This window comes from Urocampus carinirostris, chromosome 3 (assembly GCF_059441175.1).
Source record: "Urocampus carinirostris isolate Australia breed hairy pipefish chromosome 3, RoL_Ucar_1.0, whole genome shotgun sequence".
Classification (NCBI taxonomy): domain Eukaryota; kingdom Metazoa; phylum Chordata; class Actinopteri; order Syngnathiformes; family Syngnathidae; genus Urocampus; species Urocampus carinirostris.
The window spans coordinates 19490979-19510703 of record NC_142351.1 but is presented as its reverse complement, the minus strand read 5'-3'; the positions used below and the strand labels follow the sequence as shown (position 1 = coordinate 19510703).

Genomic DNA, 19725 nt, shown 5'->3' with positions numbered 1-19725 from the left:
AAACAACAATGGAGGATCTGCCTGACGAAAAGTTTGGAGTGCGGTAAATCTTTGTGGAAAAAAAAACTATCGGGTAATAATGACAATTTGGTGTCAAAAAAGTTGCGTCCTGAGGACGCACGTAGACTCGACACTAAACGTCCCCAGGAAAAATGATGCGTTCTAGGACGCAGGGACACGGGCAAACGAGAACACTGTATGAGGCTCCTTAGCCATAGATTCCCAACCCCTGGAGTAGACTGTGGGCGGCAGTAAGTCGAGATATGTCCACTTATTTTTGATCTTATATGATACAGTTGAACGGCAACACATATTCTCACCATTGACCCCCCGCCCCCTCCCCCAATCAGTGCTTGTCATCGTTCAAAGCAGAGTTGACTGAGGACAACAAACAAGTGACAGCGAACTCAGAGGCTCCAGTTCAGTCACCACAGCCTTGGCACCCAAGTTTTCTTGTGGTTGCTCCAACTATGCAGACAATGTTAAAAATGGTGTGTTTGAATGCGTGCGTGTATATGCATGTGAGGTCTGCAAGGCGTGCATGCAGATGACCCCACACACTGTGTTTATAATACAGTCTTCAGATTCATGTTGGTGGTTTTGTATCTCTAGTGCATGTTAACACAGAATATTTGTTTTAAACTGCTCGATAGGCTTTGTAGCGTACATCAAGACGATCTTGTCTCACTGGGCGTGACATGAAGAGAAGGTATTTGCAGAAAAAGGTATTGTAGAAAAAACTTCATTTCAATACCCGCCCCACAAGAGAAACATGGACTAAACACACACACACACATAAACACGGAGACAATGGAGGTAAGAATGGGCCGAAAATATCCAGCCTGACCCGACCCAGGCCCGCAGGTATTAAAATCCGGCCCAGCCTGAGCCAGACTAATTCATTTCATTTGAGGGACGAAGCCTGAAGCAAACACAAGTTTTCATATATTGTCTTTCAAAAGTAATGGAAAAAGTTACTTTCGCTGGTAACTAGTTAATTTTACTCCAGAATAACTCAGTTACTTTTTGGAAAAGGTAGTAACTATAACTGATCACTTTTTTAAAGTAACATCCCCAACACTGGTCCTTGGATGGTGAAGGACATCTGCATGACAAATAACCACATATTTCCAGCCTCCTAACATTGCCCCAGCGCACTAAGCCCGCATTTACAAATAGACACGGGTAAAATATACAGCGCTCATGTTGACAGAGTTTGCTTCAATCTATATAGTGCTTGTGCGGTCGTTTGGAGGATGAAAGGCAGTTTCTGGGAATTGTGCTGCTGCCACAGCAAGGAGCTGCAGAGAGCAGGAAGAAAGTGCATTGTGTGTGAGTGTATATGTACCTTGACTGTTTTTTTTTCTTTTTACACGGCAAGAGATTAGAGCAGCTTTCCAACACAAAGCGCACGCCCTTGTTTGACCTATAAGTAACTTTGCTTGCTAACTCACACTCCAACACGATAATGAGGGCAGACATGCTGAAAAGGGACAAAAGGCTCTTACTCCAAGACGACGCTGATGGAAAGTGACAAAGATCCGCCAGAGCTGCCGCATGTCTAATGTACAGTGGGAACTCCAAGTTCATTCCGGGAGCATGGTCATAATCCCATTTTTCTTCCATAAAATTTTTCAACAGAGTTAAGATAAACATGGAAATAATATGTTCCAACTATAACATCTTAAACGTGCATTTCCTTTGATAATTCAGATTCAGATATACTTTATTGTCATTCTTGTACACGTTTATACAGAACGAAATGTCGATACATCTGAGCCGCACAGTTTCCTTGAATGTACAGATATAAACAAAATGTTGTATTGAGTTGGAGTATTGAAGTACTAATAATATACTAAATAATTATAGCTATGTATAGTATTATACAGCAGTGCAAAGAGTGCAAGAGGAGCAGCTGACCAGATGTGCAAAATGGGCAGTCAGGTAAACAAGTCACTATACAATAACAATAACACTGGAGTACCATTATTCTAAATGGTGTGGAAATCAAAGCACAGCAACATGATTGGCTGATAGTGACAAGGATGTGTACACTCCATAATAGACATAACCAGAGGTTGGTAGTCCCAGGTTACATTTTCTAACTTACTTGATTAAGTTTTGGGACATTTTGTACTCTTCGGGGTATTTTGAAATCACTCTTCTTTTTCCTGATACTTGAGTATATTTTTGGAGAAAAAAGTGTAAACTTTTATTAGGCTACCTCAAAGCCGTTACTTAAATCCCATCCTAGTAAGTACACATCTGCCTGTCTTTGTTAAGGCACATTTATTTTGTCATAGACCTCTTTTATTTTATTTAGATTTGACCAAACAACCACAAGATAGCACTTGTAAATCAGGGTTAGGAACGTTCTTTCTTATTTTTTATGTTTTTAGCAACTGATTGAATGGTTGTTTTAAAAATTACGTTATTCCCGACACTGAGTATCAGTATTGTTACAGACACGCAGTTGCCCATCAATACCAAGATCTGGCTCATCTCCGAAGAGTGGGAGAATGCTTTGCACTGAAAAACAACAGCGACCAGAAGATGAAAGTGCTGTACCTGAGTCCAATAAGGTAGCTACTCTTGCTACTGGTAACCATGATGGGCACCGCCAGGCTGTATTAGCCCATAAGACACCACAGGAAGTAGTGCCTCTACAACCCAAGTGGTTCGGAGTCTGTGAATCGTGAAGGTGAACGTGATCCAAAGTTAAGGGTGGAGGAATCTGTTTATTATTTAGTGGAGTCTAGTAAGGAGACAGTATTGGAAGCATATTAGTACACAATATCTAGACTGAGACTGCCGTACTTGTGGCATCATAAAAGAAGTATGCAGACCATAATGGATAGAATGGCTCCATCCATCCTCCAGAGAGGACACTTCCCGTCTGACATCATCAGCAAACCGGCTGAATGGACTGGGCTAGGCTTTGGGTGGAGGACAATTCCTGGTGCCCAGGTTATTGGTCCGGCGGCGGCACATGAAGGACAACAGACATTTCCTGCTAGTCAGGGTCAAAGGCAGAGACTTCATAGATCTCGTTGAAGTGGAGAAGCACTTCCTGGCGTCAGAGGTGACTGTGAATGACTCCATAGATCACAGGGAAAGTCCACTTCCTGAATTGTGCCACTGATAATGGGAACAAACGCTTCCTGCTACAGGTGCGCCAAATAGGCTGTATCGCATTGTTCTTTGGTGGTCCGTTACAGGTCGAAATCTAGATTTGCCATGCACTGTCTTAAGAGAGAAAACTAATATATTTTTAAATAAGCAAATATGTTAGCCATCATACGTATCATACAATTTTGGTCATTTTCTTTTCATTTATTTAACTATAAAAACAAATCAAAACTATAGTAAAACTTATTATAATTCAAATATTATCCCATCATTGTACTAAAAAAAGGGTCAGAACACAGAATAAATGACAAAATAATAATCAAGCTTGAAAGAGCTTTACGGAATTTGGAATTGTTTCACCTGCTGCCACCCTCTCCTGCAAGTGACATGATTGCAGCCTCTGTCAGCTCGTTTGTGATGTGTAAGCAAATATGTGCTTTTCTCAAATGTGCTCAAATAAACTCTACTTTCTTAATCTTGGGACTGTACTTCAAACAGGTGTTTTCTTGCTTTCACATGGTTCATGCTACACTAACAAAACAAAACAGCGGGTATGAGAATGTAATCACTCCACACACACCCACATTCGTCCTACCTAATGTGTTCTGCCCCAAACAGCTTTGCTAAAAATAAAATTAAAGTGGATAGGAAAAGTGGGAAAAAAACATAAGGGCTCTTAGAACTCAGTTGGGCATTTTAACACATATTTAATGGAGAAAATAATGAACTTTCACTTTTTCACTTCAAACGACTCACCACAAATTGAACCTACTGATTTGCCGACTCAGAAATATTGTTCTTACCCCATTTCCATCAAAAAAGTGCTCATTTTAAAGTCATTTTTCTTATGTTAAGTATTTGTTTTTTTTTTTCAAATGAAGAAATCAGCATTCAATGTTCACAGATCCCTTAAACCGATAGGGTCATATAGGCACCACTTCTATTGAATATCAACACCATCTTTTTTTATGCAGTTAGGTAAGTTACCCTAGATGTGAAAAATGCCAAATAAGCTGGTTCGGCATTCAGCCTGTGGAGCCCTTTGGGACTTATAAAATATGACAAATAAATATGACTTGAGTTCACTTCCTGTAGTGTGACTTGAGCATGTACAGCCTGGCAGTGCCCATCACTCTCCAAGCAATTTTCTTGGTTAGGTGCTTTTCTCCTCAAATGAAACATGCAAAATTATTTCATTAGCAGATGATAATTTAGTTTATAATGTAATATTTTCTATTCAAATTTGAAACAAATACTTAAAATGAGCAAAACGACAGTCATGATAGGAGAGACGATTTTGATGAAATTGAGGTATTTTGTGATCTTTTTTCCTTCCAATAGGATAAACGTTTTTTGAGTATACTTTGAAATAAAGAGAAAAATACTTGTTGTTTCTCAATGACAAATCTTGCAATACAGGAGGGGGAAAACTTGGATGGGTGGCATAACAAATTAGAGCAACACGCAAACAAGACTGTACAACAAATACTTAAATAAACTACAGCGCACGATTTCCGACATTTTATCAGTCCTAAAAAATCTGCATTAAATAAAAACAATCGCTTTACAGTTGACTTAAGAAGAAAAGAAAACAAGTTCACATGCACACATTTATAATACATCAACAACATGTGTTTTTTTCTTTTTTACCACATTTTAACAGTTTATTTGGTTTTACTTACACTAGAATACCTCCAATTCCGTATACTTATATAATGAAAATAAATACAGTACTGTTCATTCATTTGTTCATTCATTCCATTACATCAAGCTTTTTGACGAGAGCTTGAATTCTATTGCAATCACTTCGCTTTTTCTATCTTCCCGTTGAAAAAATAGTAGCAGTGCACCATATTTCAAGATTTCCATGACGATTTAGTTCAGTACTAAACTTTCACAAAATAAAAAGTAAAAAACAAAATAGAGAGTTGGTAACACTGACACCCAGCGGTCAAAGTATGTGTGTGCATATCACTCGCGACTGGCATATAAAGATAGGCATGACGAAAATGCAATAAATCTTATGTAAAACAAACAAAAAAATGATCACAATTAATACATATATCCATAATAAGTGTAAACCTGTTTTTTTAGAATTATGTCAGTGAATTTGTTGTTGTTGTTGTTTTTTATCTTTAAGCTTGATGAACTCCCAGTGTCCAGGGGATTTATAAAATACGTAAGAACCTCAAACTTGTATTGACAATTTTTCTTGGTATTTCATTTTATTCATTTATTTTTTTTCTGTATTTCTCCAGCACCTTACGTTCTTTTGAAAATGTTAACTGTATTAGTTTTTCAATTTTCCATGCCAATTTTGTTTGTATTTGCAATGTTCAATCAAACAATGTCTAAGCATTTATCACTCTACTAATGGTACGAGTAGTATTTATATTAATGTATCAAAAAAAATCAAAAGGAAAACAACATAAGACGCTAAAAAAAAACGAAAAAAAGAAAGAAAAACTACGAATCCCAGCATGCTCCTGGCCACAATGTACCAGCTGTGAGCGAGGCAACAAGTCATCTAAAAGAAGAGACGCTGCAGACACCTTAGAAGACTTTCTTCATGAAAATCGTGGCAGTCCACTAAAAATGGCCACGGAACAAGAAGTGGTTGGTATCGGCAAAAAACTGGACAAGATGGTCCACAAGAACAACACGGTCAGTATTCCAACATATATAAAAAACTAAAGCTGACATCAGTAAAGGAGCGAAACGAACACACAAGTCATAATGACAACTTGAGGTTAAAGTCTTAACAAAGAGCTTTGATAGCGTGCACCTGGAGTCAATTGACACCATGAAAACTCAAAGGCGTTTCTTTATTTGGACTTTATTTCGCCCTAAAGTCAAATTATGTTTATTTGAATAGCTCTTGATCACAAGGGGTCTCGCAGACCACAGATTTTGGCAAATTAAAGACTATTAATACACCATTCCGTGATCTAAAACCTACATGAGGGTAAAGAAAAACTCAAAAACCTCAGCATGAGGAAAATTAAGAAACCTTGAGAAGGGACCGCACATGAGGTTATAGCCCTTCTAGAATGACCAGGCTGCAATGGATGTTGCATTAGCAACAATAAATATAAAATGCAAAATAATTAAAGTATAATATCGAATGTAAAGGATGACCTGGCTGCAATGGATGTTGCAATAACAAACTATAAATATATATTTTCAACGTAAGGTATAGGTCATTCATAAGCTATCGAATAGAAGTGTTTTAAGGATTTAAACACTTCCACTGAGGTTGCAGATCGGATCTCAGGGGGAAGAGCATACCACAGCACCGGGGCCCGAATGGAGAAAACTCTCGAACCTGCGGATTTCTTCTTGGCTCTTGGGATCACTAGTAGACCAGCATTTTCAGAGCGTAGGGGGAAATTAAATCTGAAAGATGTGAGGGAACAAGTCCATGCAATGAATTTGCATACTACCAACAGAACCATAAAAGAACATTTTAAGCTAACAGGGAGCTAAAATCAGGGTAATGGGATCATACTTCCTTGTCTGCAGGGCTCTTAACGCTGCAATCGCATGATACTTTATTGAAGTTATGAAGTTATCACGAGAAAATAAAAATCAAAAATAGCAAAATCCAATGAATAGTCAAGTCATGTTTATTTGTATAGCCCTTAAACACAAGGAGTTTCAAAGGCCTGGCCTGACCCCCAGACTCTTGAAAACTACAGACTATTAAAAATGTCATATTTTATGCTGGATTGCAATAAATCCTTTTTTGACCGTACACATTACAAAGGGCCGCATCGATAAATAGCCATGTTTACTTGACAGAAATTGTGTTCTTTTGACAAATTTGCTGGGACCATTTACTAAATAAATATTACACTTTTTATTCAATGAAACTTTCTTATTTTATGTTAGATTGCAATGAATCCTCTTTTGACAGTACATGTATCAAGGGCCCGCATCCATGAATAGCCATGTTTACTGGACTGGAACTGTGTTTTAGTGGAACATTTGCAGGGATAATTTACTAAATCATTAATTATATTTTAATCAATGTTATTTATGTATTTTATGTTGGATTGCATTTCATCCTATTTTGAGTTAATCTTCCTTAATTACCAGACAGCTAAAATATAAAACCTAAATATGATTTTATTTACTCTTCTTTAATAAGTAAAATATTGCGAAAATTATAATGTAACTGTCACAAACCCATTATTACTAGTTTTTCAACATGTATTCAATACATCATAAAAAAAATCTGAAAGCCAAAAGTGAAGCAATGCTAGTTTTTTCCCTAGTGATCTAAGGATCTAGTATCAGTATTGTAACATGTCACTACACATCAATGCCGAGGTACGCAATGGGTCATCTGATGATGGCTACTTCCCAGCCTGGATGAAGGCAAAGGAGTTCTTGACTGGGTAGAGGGCTTGGATTGTCCAATCCCACAGCTGAGGGTGTTCTCGATGGCCTTTATGGTCCCAGCGGTAGCACCCCTTGCCCAGGGCTGTTGTACAGCAGCTGAGGATATGCTCCAGGATCTTCTTCTTTTAGCAGAGGTTGAAAGTTGTTGACTCCATCAACCCTGAGCTGAACAGGTTGGATGGGATCGGTAGAACATAGTAACAGCCTGGAATCAGGAATCCGAATTTAATGGGGCTCAGCTTTCCACAGCTCTGCCCTGGAGACTGCGGTCTAATGCTTGCTCCCATCTTGTCCAAGCTTCCTGCTGCCGCATTTCAACCATCCTGCTGGCCTGCTCCTCCTTTACTGATGCCTGCATCTCTTGCTGGAGCCAGTGATCTCCAGACCTTCCCCTGCTCCTTTTTGTAGCGAGGTGTTGTGCTCCTACACAGGCCAGCTCTTCATGGAGTTACTGTCCCCACTAGTGCCCTCAGCCATAGTTGTGACTTGGCCACAACCATAACCTCTGCTGCCTTCCACTTCTACCCTGTCCTTACCTCGACCCAAGCCTGGGGGACCTTTGGGTCCTGTTACTCCCCTTGTTACAGCACCTCCCAAACATGGCCCACCGTGAACTCCTCATTCAGGATACTGATGGGGAGCTTCAGTTTGTTATTCCAGCCATACAGGGCAATGCTGCTTAGCCTTCGAGGTAGGCCCAGCCATTTCATTGGAAACCTGTTGACTGGGTACTGAAAACCACTTTGAAGGTATATCATTTGTGTAATTTATTTGAAACTTCATCCAACTATATTTTCTTCCTGTGTAAAATGATTAAAAATACACAAATATGTGATGCTGAGCCAATGCAGTTTGGGTCTTTAAAATGAATTTTTTTGGGGGGTAAACTTTCCTCCTTTCCAATAATTGTATGTATTTAATAACTCTATTTTTAAAGCTTGAGCTCTTGTTGTTGATAGGAATGAGTGGAGAGTTGTTGTGAAAGGATAGTGGCATGTTTGGACACATTTTAAGGGATGGGGAGGGCACCTGTATGATGCAGCAGGGGTAAACCAGTGAAAGCTGTCAGGCCCTGCTGTTTAACAGAAGAGTGTGTTATGTCACCCTGACCCGAGTGACATGGCCGTTTTCTTGTTTCCGTTTCTTTCGGGGGGACGAAAGGATGGCCAACTTGGGTGCCGGGGTGCTTATCTTGTTTGGGTGTTTGGGCATTTGGGTTGGCCATGGTCCCCAAAAAATCTCGTGTGTGTTTTTTTTGCTACTTTTTCTCTTTTTTTATTTTCTTTGTCTTTGTGTTTGTCTTGCTGTCTGTCACCCCTCTCGAGGGATATGACCAGGGTAGATAGATTGACAGATAAATGGATAGATAGATTTTTAAATGTCTGCTGTCAATGGTCAGCATGAGATGCATTTCTACTTTATAGTGCAGGCACTTCTTATGTGTACTGTCTAAAATTTCTTCAAGGACGTTTCAAACTCAAACTCCAAATACGTTTTTTAGTTTTATCCTAACCGTCTCAGATTCTTTTCAGGTCAAAGACGTTAATGACAAAAACGTTGTTGTCTTACAGGATGGAGCGCTGGAACTTCTGAAAGAGTTAAAAAACAAGACTATGTCTCTTGCCACTCTGCAGGTGAATTTTTTTTCATAATTCGTTTTCCAGATGCTTATTCTCACTTAGGTCGCAGGGGTTTTGTTCCCACCAATATTATCTCATTGATTAAAAGCGCTCTTGATAAGACTAATATGTAATAGGAAAAAAAGTAAATATGTTAAATAACAGTACAGACGCTGCCCTACTGAAGAACGAGGTTCCTGACAATCGTTCATAAGTTTAATTTGTTCGTAAGTTGCTTGAGTGCTATATTTTGTATGTTTTAAGGTTTGTAGAAGTATGTTTAAGTAACCTGTAGTGTTTTAAAATAAAAAATAAACATTTCACAAAATAATATGCTCTATAAAGATAAATAAAGTTGAGTTTAACTTACTTTTGGAAGATGCACTTCAAGAAGTCCTCTGTGGTAAAAAGTGTCTGGGGGAAAAAAAGCATTCCAACCATTTTCTCAACCGCATCACTCTTTCTTAATCCACTTTTATTTCAAAAGAAATAGCTTGCCTCTTCTTTACACTTTACACTAACCTTATTGAATGGATGCAGGAGATATTAAACAATAAAAATGTCAAAGTTCTTGGAGCGCTTGAGTGTAGTATTGGGCGGCAGTAGCTCAGGAGGTAGAGCGATCGTTTTAGGATTAAGGGATCCCAGTTCGAATCCCGGCTTGTCCGTGTTACATGCCGAAGTGTCCTTGGGTAAGACACTGAACCCCCAATACCCCCAATAAGCAGGTTAGCGCCTTACATGGCTGCACAGATCACGGCCGCTATTGGGAAATGTGAAGCACAATGTAAAGCGCTTTGGGAAGTCATTGACTTGAAAAGCGCTATAGAAATGCAGATCATTTCATTCATTTCATTTCATATAGTATAGAATGTTTACACACGAACTAGGAAAAGGAAGCCGGTGTTTTTCTTTTTCTCTTCGAGGCGGATGCTGGGTGACCTCTCACAGCGCCACCACACGCCGGTAGCTGGCGGAAAGCAGCACTACAATAATGTCCTATACTCTAAAAAAGGTGCACACAATACAAAATCTAACTTACAGTAATATTATCCTATATTATCCTTCAATTGACCAGTTCAGTGGCCTTGGGGTAGGGCCCCCTGAGACTGGGAGGTCGCTGGTTCAAGCCTCGGCCGGGTCATATCTAAAACTTACAACATTGGTACTCATTGCCTCCCTGCTTGGCGCTCGGCATTAGGGGTTGGAATTGGGGGGTTTGGTCACCTAATGACTCCCAACACATCAGTTGGGTTGAGCGAGGGGGCTGGGAATCCCCTCCTCTGTATCGATTTCCCAAAAAGAGTCAGAAAAAGACTCTAGCCACCTCCCACTAGGCTCTGCCTCTGGTATATATATATATATATATATATATATATATATGATATCCTTAATCCCAAAAAATCTTTGTATCTACCGTTTTTCGTAAGTCCAATTGTCGTAAGTAGGGGAGCGTCTGAAAAGTCGTAGGACACAACTGTTTATATTCAGTGAGCATTTCTTTAATATTCTAAAATGTTGTTGTCATGTTGTGGGAGCTTAAAGACTGGGAGAAAATAGAGAAATTACTGGTAATATCACAGCAATCGTTCACAATTCATATTAAAGTAAGTAATCATGAATAATAGCATTTTTTTGGTTAAAGTGACTTTGTTTATTATTTAACGCCTCCTAAGGGTTAAAAAAACTTCATTCATTAAAAAACAATTTAAATTTGTACGATGAGAAAAGATACATGAATGTCATATAAATCTTTTAAAAAACATGAGGAATCTCACATGATATCCGCCATCTTGCTGCTACAGATACCCCCATTAACCAAAACCTTGTGAAAGGCTATGCAAAAAATGAGTACAGAAATTGTGCTGTTTGGTCACATTGGGTCCTTGTAGTTTGTATCATTCCTTTTGCTTTGTAGCACTCATTTTTGGTTGCATCTCACAACGCATTGAAATCCTGTGGTCAAATATCACAGTATCCCTTTAAGCACTATTAATGAAGTAGCTGTTATCGACCTCTTGTTTAAAATGTGTCCAAATTCATCTGTCATTTGTCCAGTCCACCCGAGTGGGAATGTCTGTGAATGCTGTGAGGAAACTTAGTTCAGATCAGGAGGTACAAAACCTGGCCAAAGTGCTCATCAAGTCTTGGAAGAAATTGATAGGTGTGTGTGTTTTGTGTTTTTCTATCTGCAGCGGAACCTTTAAAGTCAAACTGACATGAAATCCTTCCCTTAAAAATGGAAGTCGCTCAATTATTAGCGTGTAGGAGTTGCTTTGCTATTCACAAGTTGTCACAACTGTAAAACATGATCTCATATTAGTTTCATTTGCCATTATTTATGGAGCACTATACATCATTTTCATTTTTACAGTTCTATCTATCAAATGTAATGTATCAAATTTTAAGGTATTTCATCCAATCCCAACTACTTTATAAATCCCGATTTGTGTGTGTATGTGACTCATTGGCTCAGAAACGGCTAAACCGAATTTCCTCAAAATTTACAGTTATACTAAAGGCCTCCGTGAGTGTCTTTAGTGAGGTTTTGTGTCAGGGCGCCCCTAATAAATGCCAACAAAATCAATAAAGAGCTACTTTTGTGTGGTCTTTACAGCCCTCTGGCACCCAAATTGGATAACGCAGCTCCCTAACACTCCAAGCAGCTGAATCCAATCTTCTATCAGTTTCTGCAACGCTGGGCCATATTGATTGTAGTAAAAAAAAAAAACGGAAAAACAAGGAATATTTCACTATTCAGTTTATAAAATGAACTATATTTCTTGAGTTAAAGAGAAATCTCATCCCTGACCGAGAAGCATATGTTTTTGGTGTCAGTTTGGTCTTCTGCTTGTTTGTGACCTCAGCTGCATTTACATTTGGGGGTTCCGTTGTATTTAGAGTTTTTAAGTATAACAGTTTGCTTGATTGATAAAAAAAGAGGCTACAATTGTTGTCACAACTCTTCCGGTGGTCACAGATGGCTCCAAGCCAAAGTCGGAGAAAATGGGGAGCAACAACACCTCTCCTTCAAGGAGCAGTTCCACGCCCAGAGACTCGTGCAGCAGTGAGCAAAGGTGTGCCATAGGATCACCATGTGAAATGTTGTTGTTGTTCTACCGTTGGATGCATACAGTAGCACATGAAGCCAAGCAAAACAAAACGTGGCTTCTTGCTTCCTGTTTTAACAATGTGTGTAAAAATTTTCCACTACAGTGACTAAAAATTGCATGGAGTATTGGATGCATACAAGCTAGAAGCTAAGTTCTGGCATAAAAGATCCGATCCTACCCAGGCCTGCGGGTATTAGTCTGGCCCAGCACAAGCCCGAACAATTAAATTGCATCGAGGAGAAAAAACAAGAATATTCCTATTTAATCTGCGAGGAACCAGGAGGAGTGCACTGCCGAAAAGGGGGAGCGTGCCAACGAGAGAAGGGGACAAAATAACAAGAGGGGACGGAATCCTTTGTGAATCCACCTTAAAGAAAAAAGTACAATGACTGGTGGATCATTTTAAAAAAGTAAGAGAGGACCCTGGCCCGAACCCAAACATAATGATTGATATTTTACGCCTTACCTGAATTTCTGGTGGGCTTCGGGTCGGGCTCAGGCTTAAGATCTTACCTCTAATACTAGCGTATAAAGTGATGCTGTGACCAAACCCAGAGAAAAGATTTAAGCCCAACTTTGAGCTAGACCCTAATTTTGGCCCAGGTCAGGCTTAAAATTGGGTTGGGCCAGGCTTCTCTCTTTGTTGACTTTAAAAAAATTAAATTTATGTTTATTAAAAGTGTCGCTTCATCACAATATATGGATTATAATGGAACTCAATGGCAAAAGGTTTTCAATTTTCCCACCCAAGATTGTAATCAAGCTTGGAAAACTACTGGGAAAATAATCAATAAACTTTCTTTGTTGGTTTATATTAGAAACAAGTCTTGCAACCAGTCCTCTCTAGACCTGCCCTCTCATGTCACCTCCTTCCCAGCCATTCCCCAAACCACAGACAACGTCCGGACTAAATGTCGAGAGCTGCTGGTGGAGGCACTGCAAACTTCTGGTGAGCTTTTATTTTAAAATAGTTTTCTCTTTTCTATACGGCGATGCACAAATGTTTAGTCTGAAACTGATCGTGGAAGAACACACACTAAAATGACATCTCTGGAGAAAGTGCCAGTTCTCTATCCAGTGTTGTGAATTGGTGAGTGATCACGTACGCAACCCTTTTCCACCAAAATGCCTCCAGAGTAGAGGGCCACAGTCCTGCATGTTTTGTTTAGTTTATTTGCTCCAAGAACAGTGTTTCAAATAACCAGGGTGGTTGCCAAGCCTCTCCACGGCTCACTAACAAGCATTCTTTTCACCTTTATTGGGAAGGAAAACCTTTAAAACTGGCAATCGACTCTCAAATGGATGTCAATTGAGCATCTACAGGGTAGCAACTGAATTGAACTGAACATAAAATTTGCTAGACATTGATCTACTTGCTGACCATCACCTGTGGTCAAGGAGATGTCCCTCATAACCTAAAGATCATGAGATGCAAGTGGCCAAAACTGAATTTTCTCAACTAGTTCTGGCTTTCCTTTAGAAATTGAATGAAGCTTTCATTTGTGAAGAGCTCAAAGCTCACCTGCTGCTCTAAAATGAGGGTAGCCTGGAGAACCTAAGAACCACTTTCGTCTTTGGACCCATGGGTTCTCCAGGGTCAAGGGAACCTTTAAAAATGCCCCCTGAAGTCCTCCTTCTTGGAGATGACCCAGGAGATTCTGGAGGGACAAACTCCCTTCTAGCTCAGGCACCACTTAGGATCTACTAATAGGAGCTGGATGAACCTGCTAGGGAAAGAGACATTGGCACCTACCTATTTTATTTGACTCACGTGTACCCTGGCCACTGATGAGCAAAAAAGACTTTAAAACAAGAAAATGAATGTCAAAATAGGAAATCTTTTTCTTTTTCTTCCAGGCGACTACAAGACATTTGGGGTTGACTGCAACATTCTGGCCGCTCAAATTGAGGAACATATCCTTTTGTCCTCGCTCATAACCAAAACTTGTATGAAGAACAGTAGCCCCTCTATATCCAAGATTAATTTGTTCCTGAATTAAGCTCGTATCAAGAAATTCTCATATCTCAAATCAATTTTACCCGTTAGAAATAATTGAAAACCAATTAATCCATCCAGCCTCCCAACATCTTCCAAGGTAACCTTAAACAGCTATAAAACACATCTTCCTGATCCCTAAGAACACATTCAAATATTTTCTTGAACACAAAAAAATACAGTTATAAGATAAAATGGATTATATTAACAAAATGAAATGTGTGTTTATTATGAGCACTTACCACGGAGGAAGTCGCCGGTTGCTAACTGAGTCGTAAATGCTCGTGGGTCCTCCACATGATACACCAGTAGAGGCTTTCCTTTGTAGTCACCACTGGCAACTAGCACACAATGCTTAGGTTAGACAATTTTTCATGGGCTTGTGGCCCGGTAGCTTTTTATCCCCTAGTGGTGATGAATGTCCCTTTTTTTTTTTAGTTTTTAATTTTTTTCTTTTTTTTTTCAAAAAAAGGCTAGTCTCATTGCAGTTAAACACTTCGTGCCGGATATAACCTTCTTTAGAAATGAGAGAAGCGAATTTCTGCGTAAACTCCTCCGCAGCTTTGGTATCTGCACTCGCTGCTTCCCCATGCTATACCATGGATGGGATACTAGTTCATTTTGAGCATCCTACCCTCTATAGATAGTGCCTGGAAATTCTCATAATTTGGATTTTCTCCCAAATGTCAGGCTAGATATGTGCTCGAAAGGCATCTCAAATAGCTTGTAGAATAGCTCATATGTTGAAGGGGCCCATAGTGCCAAAAGTAAGTTAAACCTCACTTTATTTTTATTGAGCATATTATTTTATTTAATATTTATTTTTTAGTACAAAACAATACAGGTTACTTATACAAGCCTTAAACATACTTATATAAACCTTAAACATGCATTCCATACAAAATATTGCACTGAAGCAACTTACGAACAATTTCAACTTACGAACGTTCGTAAGTAGGGCAGCGTCTCTAGTTTCATTTCATGCATTTAGCAGAATAGGAACTTCGGAAAGTACACGTTAAGGACATCTAGGCACACGATTCACAAATCACCCAACGCAATGATCATATCTATAATAATTGGTTTGGCTTTTTATAGTCATTGCTTAAGTAAAAAATGTCAATAGTTTTTACACTGAAAAAATACATTTTTCCTTGACAGCTTTGGTGCTCACAAATTTTCGAGGATTTCAAATGCACAGACGTAAAGTACAAAGCGCGTCTAAGGAGTCGCATCTCCAACCTGAAGGACCAGAAGAACCCTGACTTACGGCGCAACGTCCTGTGCGGCAACATCTCCACACAGAGCATCGCTTCCATGACTGCTGAGGTCTCCTTACCTGGCCATTTTCATTTCGATTTGATTTATTAGTCTCCTTATGGAAATTTACTTCCACCGACTATACCGGGGAAAACAACAGATATTACATAACACAAAAGAACAGCAGAATGACAAACATACATGACAGTGGGACAGTGATTGGATGGGTCAGTGGGGGGGCTGTTGCTTAGAAAGGTAATGGCAGAGGTGATCAGGCTTTTCCCAAAGCAGGCCTTCCTAAATCTTATTTTCTGTATCTCCACCCTGATGGTAGTAGGATCAAGTATTGGTGTAGTGGGCGAACAACATCCTGGACTATTGTCTTTTTGCCAGTCGGATGATGGACCTGTTATTGTAGTCTGAGAGATCGGGTGTGGTTATGCTAATGATTTTAACTTAAAGTCGCTAACCGCACCATGCTGTTTTGCTCACGCGTGTGCCAAAGCAGGAGATGGCCAGTGCCGAGCTGAAAAAGATCCGTGAGGTTCTGACCAAAGAATCCATCCGAGAGCATCAGCTGTCCAAAGTGAGCGGGAGCGAGACGGACATGTTTGTGTGCAAAAAGTGCAAAGGGAAGGACTGCTCTTACACGCAGGTAGAAGCACACACGCTCACTTTCAACATGTTCACGTCATTTAATCACTGTTGTGTGTGCGATTCCGACAAGGTTCAAACTCGCAGTGCTGACGAGCCAATGACCACCTTTGTTTTGTGTAACCATTGCGGCAACAGATGGAAGGTAAACTTCATTTTACGGCTTCCTCCCATTCTTGACACACTAGTTAAGGACAAATTCAGATTTTTGAAGGTGAAGTGCATCGCTTGAGTTTCCTTAAAAAGTTCAAAATAGAATATTTTCTCTTAAGTATGCGATAATAATGCCTAACTGAGTTCAAACAGCTTTTTCGTTTTCCCTCTGTGCTTACCTGCTTTTATCTTACTTTTAGCAACGCTGTTTGGGACACGCAACACATTAGTTTAAAGAAGAAGTGGGAGGCTGGGGAGTGACGTTTTTTGTCTATGTAGCATGAAAGTGGTGAAAGTGAGAAAAGGGACTCTTTAAAATGCAGTCCAAACACCAACCCAACCCCCCAAAAAGATGAAAAAAAAATAAGAGTTTTTTGGAGCAAGTGTGAGAAATGTACAAACTTGCATGGGCTTTATGAATAAGCTGAATGAGGCTGCAATCAGGACTTTAACACGTAAGATGGCGGCAAAGAGTAACCAGGTTCCAAAATCCGTACAGCAAATCTAAACTGTACAACAAACTGTAAAAAAAATTGAAATATATAATATATATTTTTTTAAATAAAAGCGCATATTCTAAAGCAGGGGTGTCAAAGTCATTTTAACTCGGGGGGCCACACGATAGAACAAACATTCTGTCGGGGGCCGGACTAGTAGATTAAAGAGAAAGAAAAAGAGGGATAAAGAAATAAGAGAAAGAGGGAGGGAAAAGGAGAGAGGGCGGGACAAAGAAAGAAACAGAGAGAGAGGGTGAGAGCATTAGAAGCAAAAGATAAAAAGTCGTGAGAGAGGGAGGAAAAGAAAGGGAGAGGAAGAAGGAAATCCAAAGAGAAATAGAAAGACAGAAGGAGAGAAAAGAAAGCGCAAAGGGTAGGAAGAGAGAAAGAGAAAAGAGAGAAAGAGAAAAAAAGGAAGGGAGAGGAAAAGAGGTTAAAAGACAGAGAAAGAGACAAAGAGCAACAAAGGAAGAGAAAAAGAGAGACACAGAGAGTGAAAGAGACTGAGACAGAGTGGGAGAAAAGGAGTGGAAAGGGAAAAAAGAGCGAGAGAGAGAGAAAGAGAGAGAGAAAGACATACAAGTACAGTGTCTTTGTGAGAGGCACCTGGCTTTGGCAACATCAAGTTGACATATTTCAAACTGCAGCTTGTTTTTCTCTTGCGCTTCTCTGAGTGTTGTCTCGCGGGCCGGATTCAATCCCTTAGCGGGCCTGATCTGGCCCGCGGGCCGCCTGTTTGACACCTGTGTTCTAAAGTATATTACAAATACTAGGGCAGATGGCCAGTCGGCAAAGGGTTTTTTTTTTTTTGTACGTAGGCCGCATTTTTGTTTCTGCTGATAGTCTCGAATCCTGAGAACTCGGCAGTACATGATGAAAAAAGACCTCTAAAACTAATTATTTTACTCTTTTGAATGTACAACTGAATATACACAAAGAACTCTACATGTAAAGGTGATATTTCATTATATATTTTATTTATAGTTTATTTCTATCATTGGTTTCTGAACTGATTATAATTAAAGCAAAATGATATATGAAGTCCCTATTTTGAAGTATTGATCATATGTATTGTGAAAAACAAAAATGAATGCAGTGCGGCTGGAATAGGTTTTTTTTTTTGCCATAAAACAGAATAATAAACAAAACGGTTATTTTTAAATAATTGCAAATGCAGAAAAATATACCCAACAATTGAAGTGGTTGCTTTGAGCACAGTGCACATTAATACCTTATGAAAAAACACAGGGAAGACTCACAAAGGGATACGGGGAACAAGCCTGAAATTATCTAATGTTTATCAGCTTTTTTTTTTTTTTTAAATAAAAGCCTGATGGGTCACATGTGGCCCGTGGGACATAGTTTGCCCAACCCCGAGCTAGGGACACTTAAGTTGAAAAATGACATTAAATTTATATTTGTTCATTTAAAGAATAACATTTTCCGACTCTTTCGAACACATCAACAATTTATTTGATGTTTTCTTCGGTAGCTACGGAAAGGCTAAAAATGTTGCAATTTTTGAGAGGGGCGGTGGGGGTGAAGTTAATCCCACTCCACTTTACAACGCTTATACGTAAATTGGCTGTTTTTTTATTAGTTATAAGCTTCATTTTCCTCATGTTGTGGTTTTTGAGTCTGTCCTTGCCCTCATGTAGGTTTTAGATCAGGGGATGGTGTCATAATACTCTGTAATAATACTCTGTGGTTTGCAATAATCTGTGCAACCCTTTGAGACTCTGTGATTAAGGGCTATCCAAATAAACATCACTTGACTTGACTAGAAGTTTAAGAAACGGGGGAATTGTTGATGCAGTTGATTTCCCACCAGGTGGCAGTAAATACACGTATTCAATATCAATATGGGTCAGAAAATGAAGCCAGCAGACGTGTGTATTTACTTGGGGCTTTATTAATAGTATTCTGGTTTCTATTTAGTACAAAGAGGTTGCAGAACTCTACTTTTCTCAGCCAACCGTTTCAAAACAATTTCAAACTAATGTATTTGCATGAAAGCAAAGGGGAATGGATTACAAACTAAAACCCTTGAGTATTAAAATTGTTTTAATATGTGACTATAAAATTCACAATAATTAAAATCTGCATGTGCCAGACCGAAAGTATTTAGGTTTGGATTCAAGGCATGTTATAATTCTAATATTACTAGTTGGAAATTGTCTATCCTAAATTGTACTAATAAAGATCCTATTCAAGTTTGCTATAGACAAACATTTAGATGAATATGTTTTCAATTATGAAGGTCCATATGTTATTTTTAAGGGACATATATAAACTGACATTTTACAAATATTTTTGTTTTTCAGTTCTGAGCAGTTTGCCATCTTGTGCTACCATGTGGAAAACGAAGCTAAATTTTGCTTTGAAGGATAACTTTTTTTTTCCATAAATGTATATCTGTAAAATATTTAAATGTTTGGAGGAAAAATAAGTAAAATTTGTATGTTTGTTTTTTTTTCCCCTTTTTTGTAAATAAAATGTCCTCCATTTATCAAGCTCCAATAATGGCTCTGTAAACTGTCAAACATGGGTCTTGTTTATCCTTCACAACTTTGTGAGTTGAGCCAATTAAAGTTTCTCTTGAATCGCTTCAGTCTTATTATTATTCTAATTTTGTATTTTATATTTTTACATATGTTTCCTAAACAAATAAAAGCATAAGTTGAATAAAGTTTTCTTTCTAAGAGGGTGTTTGGTCTTAGACTCATGTGTAGTTTACGACACTGCCGCTCAAATGTTTGGGATCAACCAGACGATCCTGTTTTCTATGAAAAGGTCACACTTTTATTTGTGAAATGAGAGATCAAATGTCTGTTCTTTTGCCTGTATTAATCTCGTCCTTTTGTCCGCCAGTGTCAGATATGGCATTTTCTTTGCCACTC

General features: G+C 38.9%; 1 protein-coding gene across 1 annotated transcript; it reads left to right on the top strand.

Annotated features, from left to right (window-relative positions):
- The first annotated feature begins 5611 nt into the window (after positions 1-5611).
- tcea2 (transcription elongation factor A (SII), 2) lies at positions 5612-19432 on the top strand. Its single transcript, XM_088329864.1, has 10 exons — positions 5612-5793; positions 9105-9167; positions 11211-11316; positions 12133-12229; positions 13084-13214; positions 14123-14180; positions 15437-15590; positions 16030-16176; positions 16249-16320; positions 19150-19432. The coding sequence occupies exons 1-10, from the start codon at positions 5725-5727 to the stop codon at positions 19153-19155; spliced, it is 903 nt and encodes a 300-aa protein (XP_088185990.1). The 5' UTR covers positions 5612-5724; the 3' UTR covers positions 19156-19432.
- Positions 19433-19725: the final 293 nt, after the last annotated feature.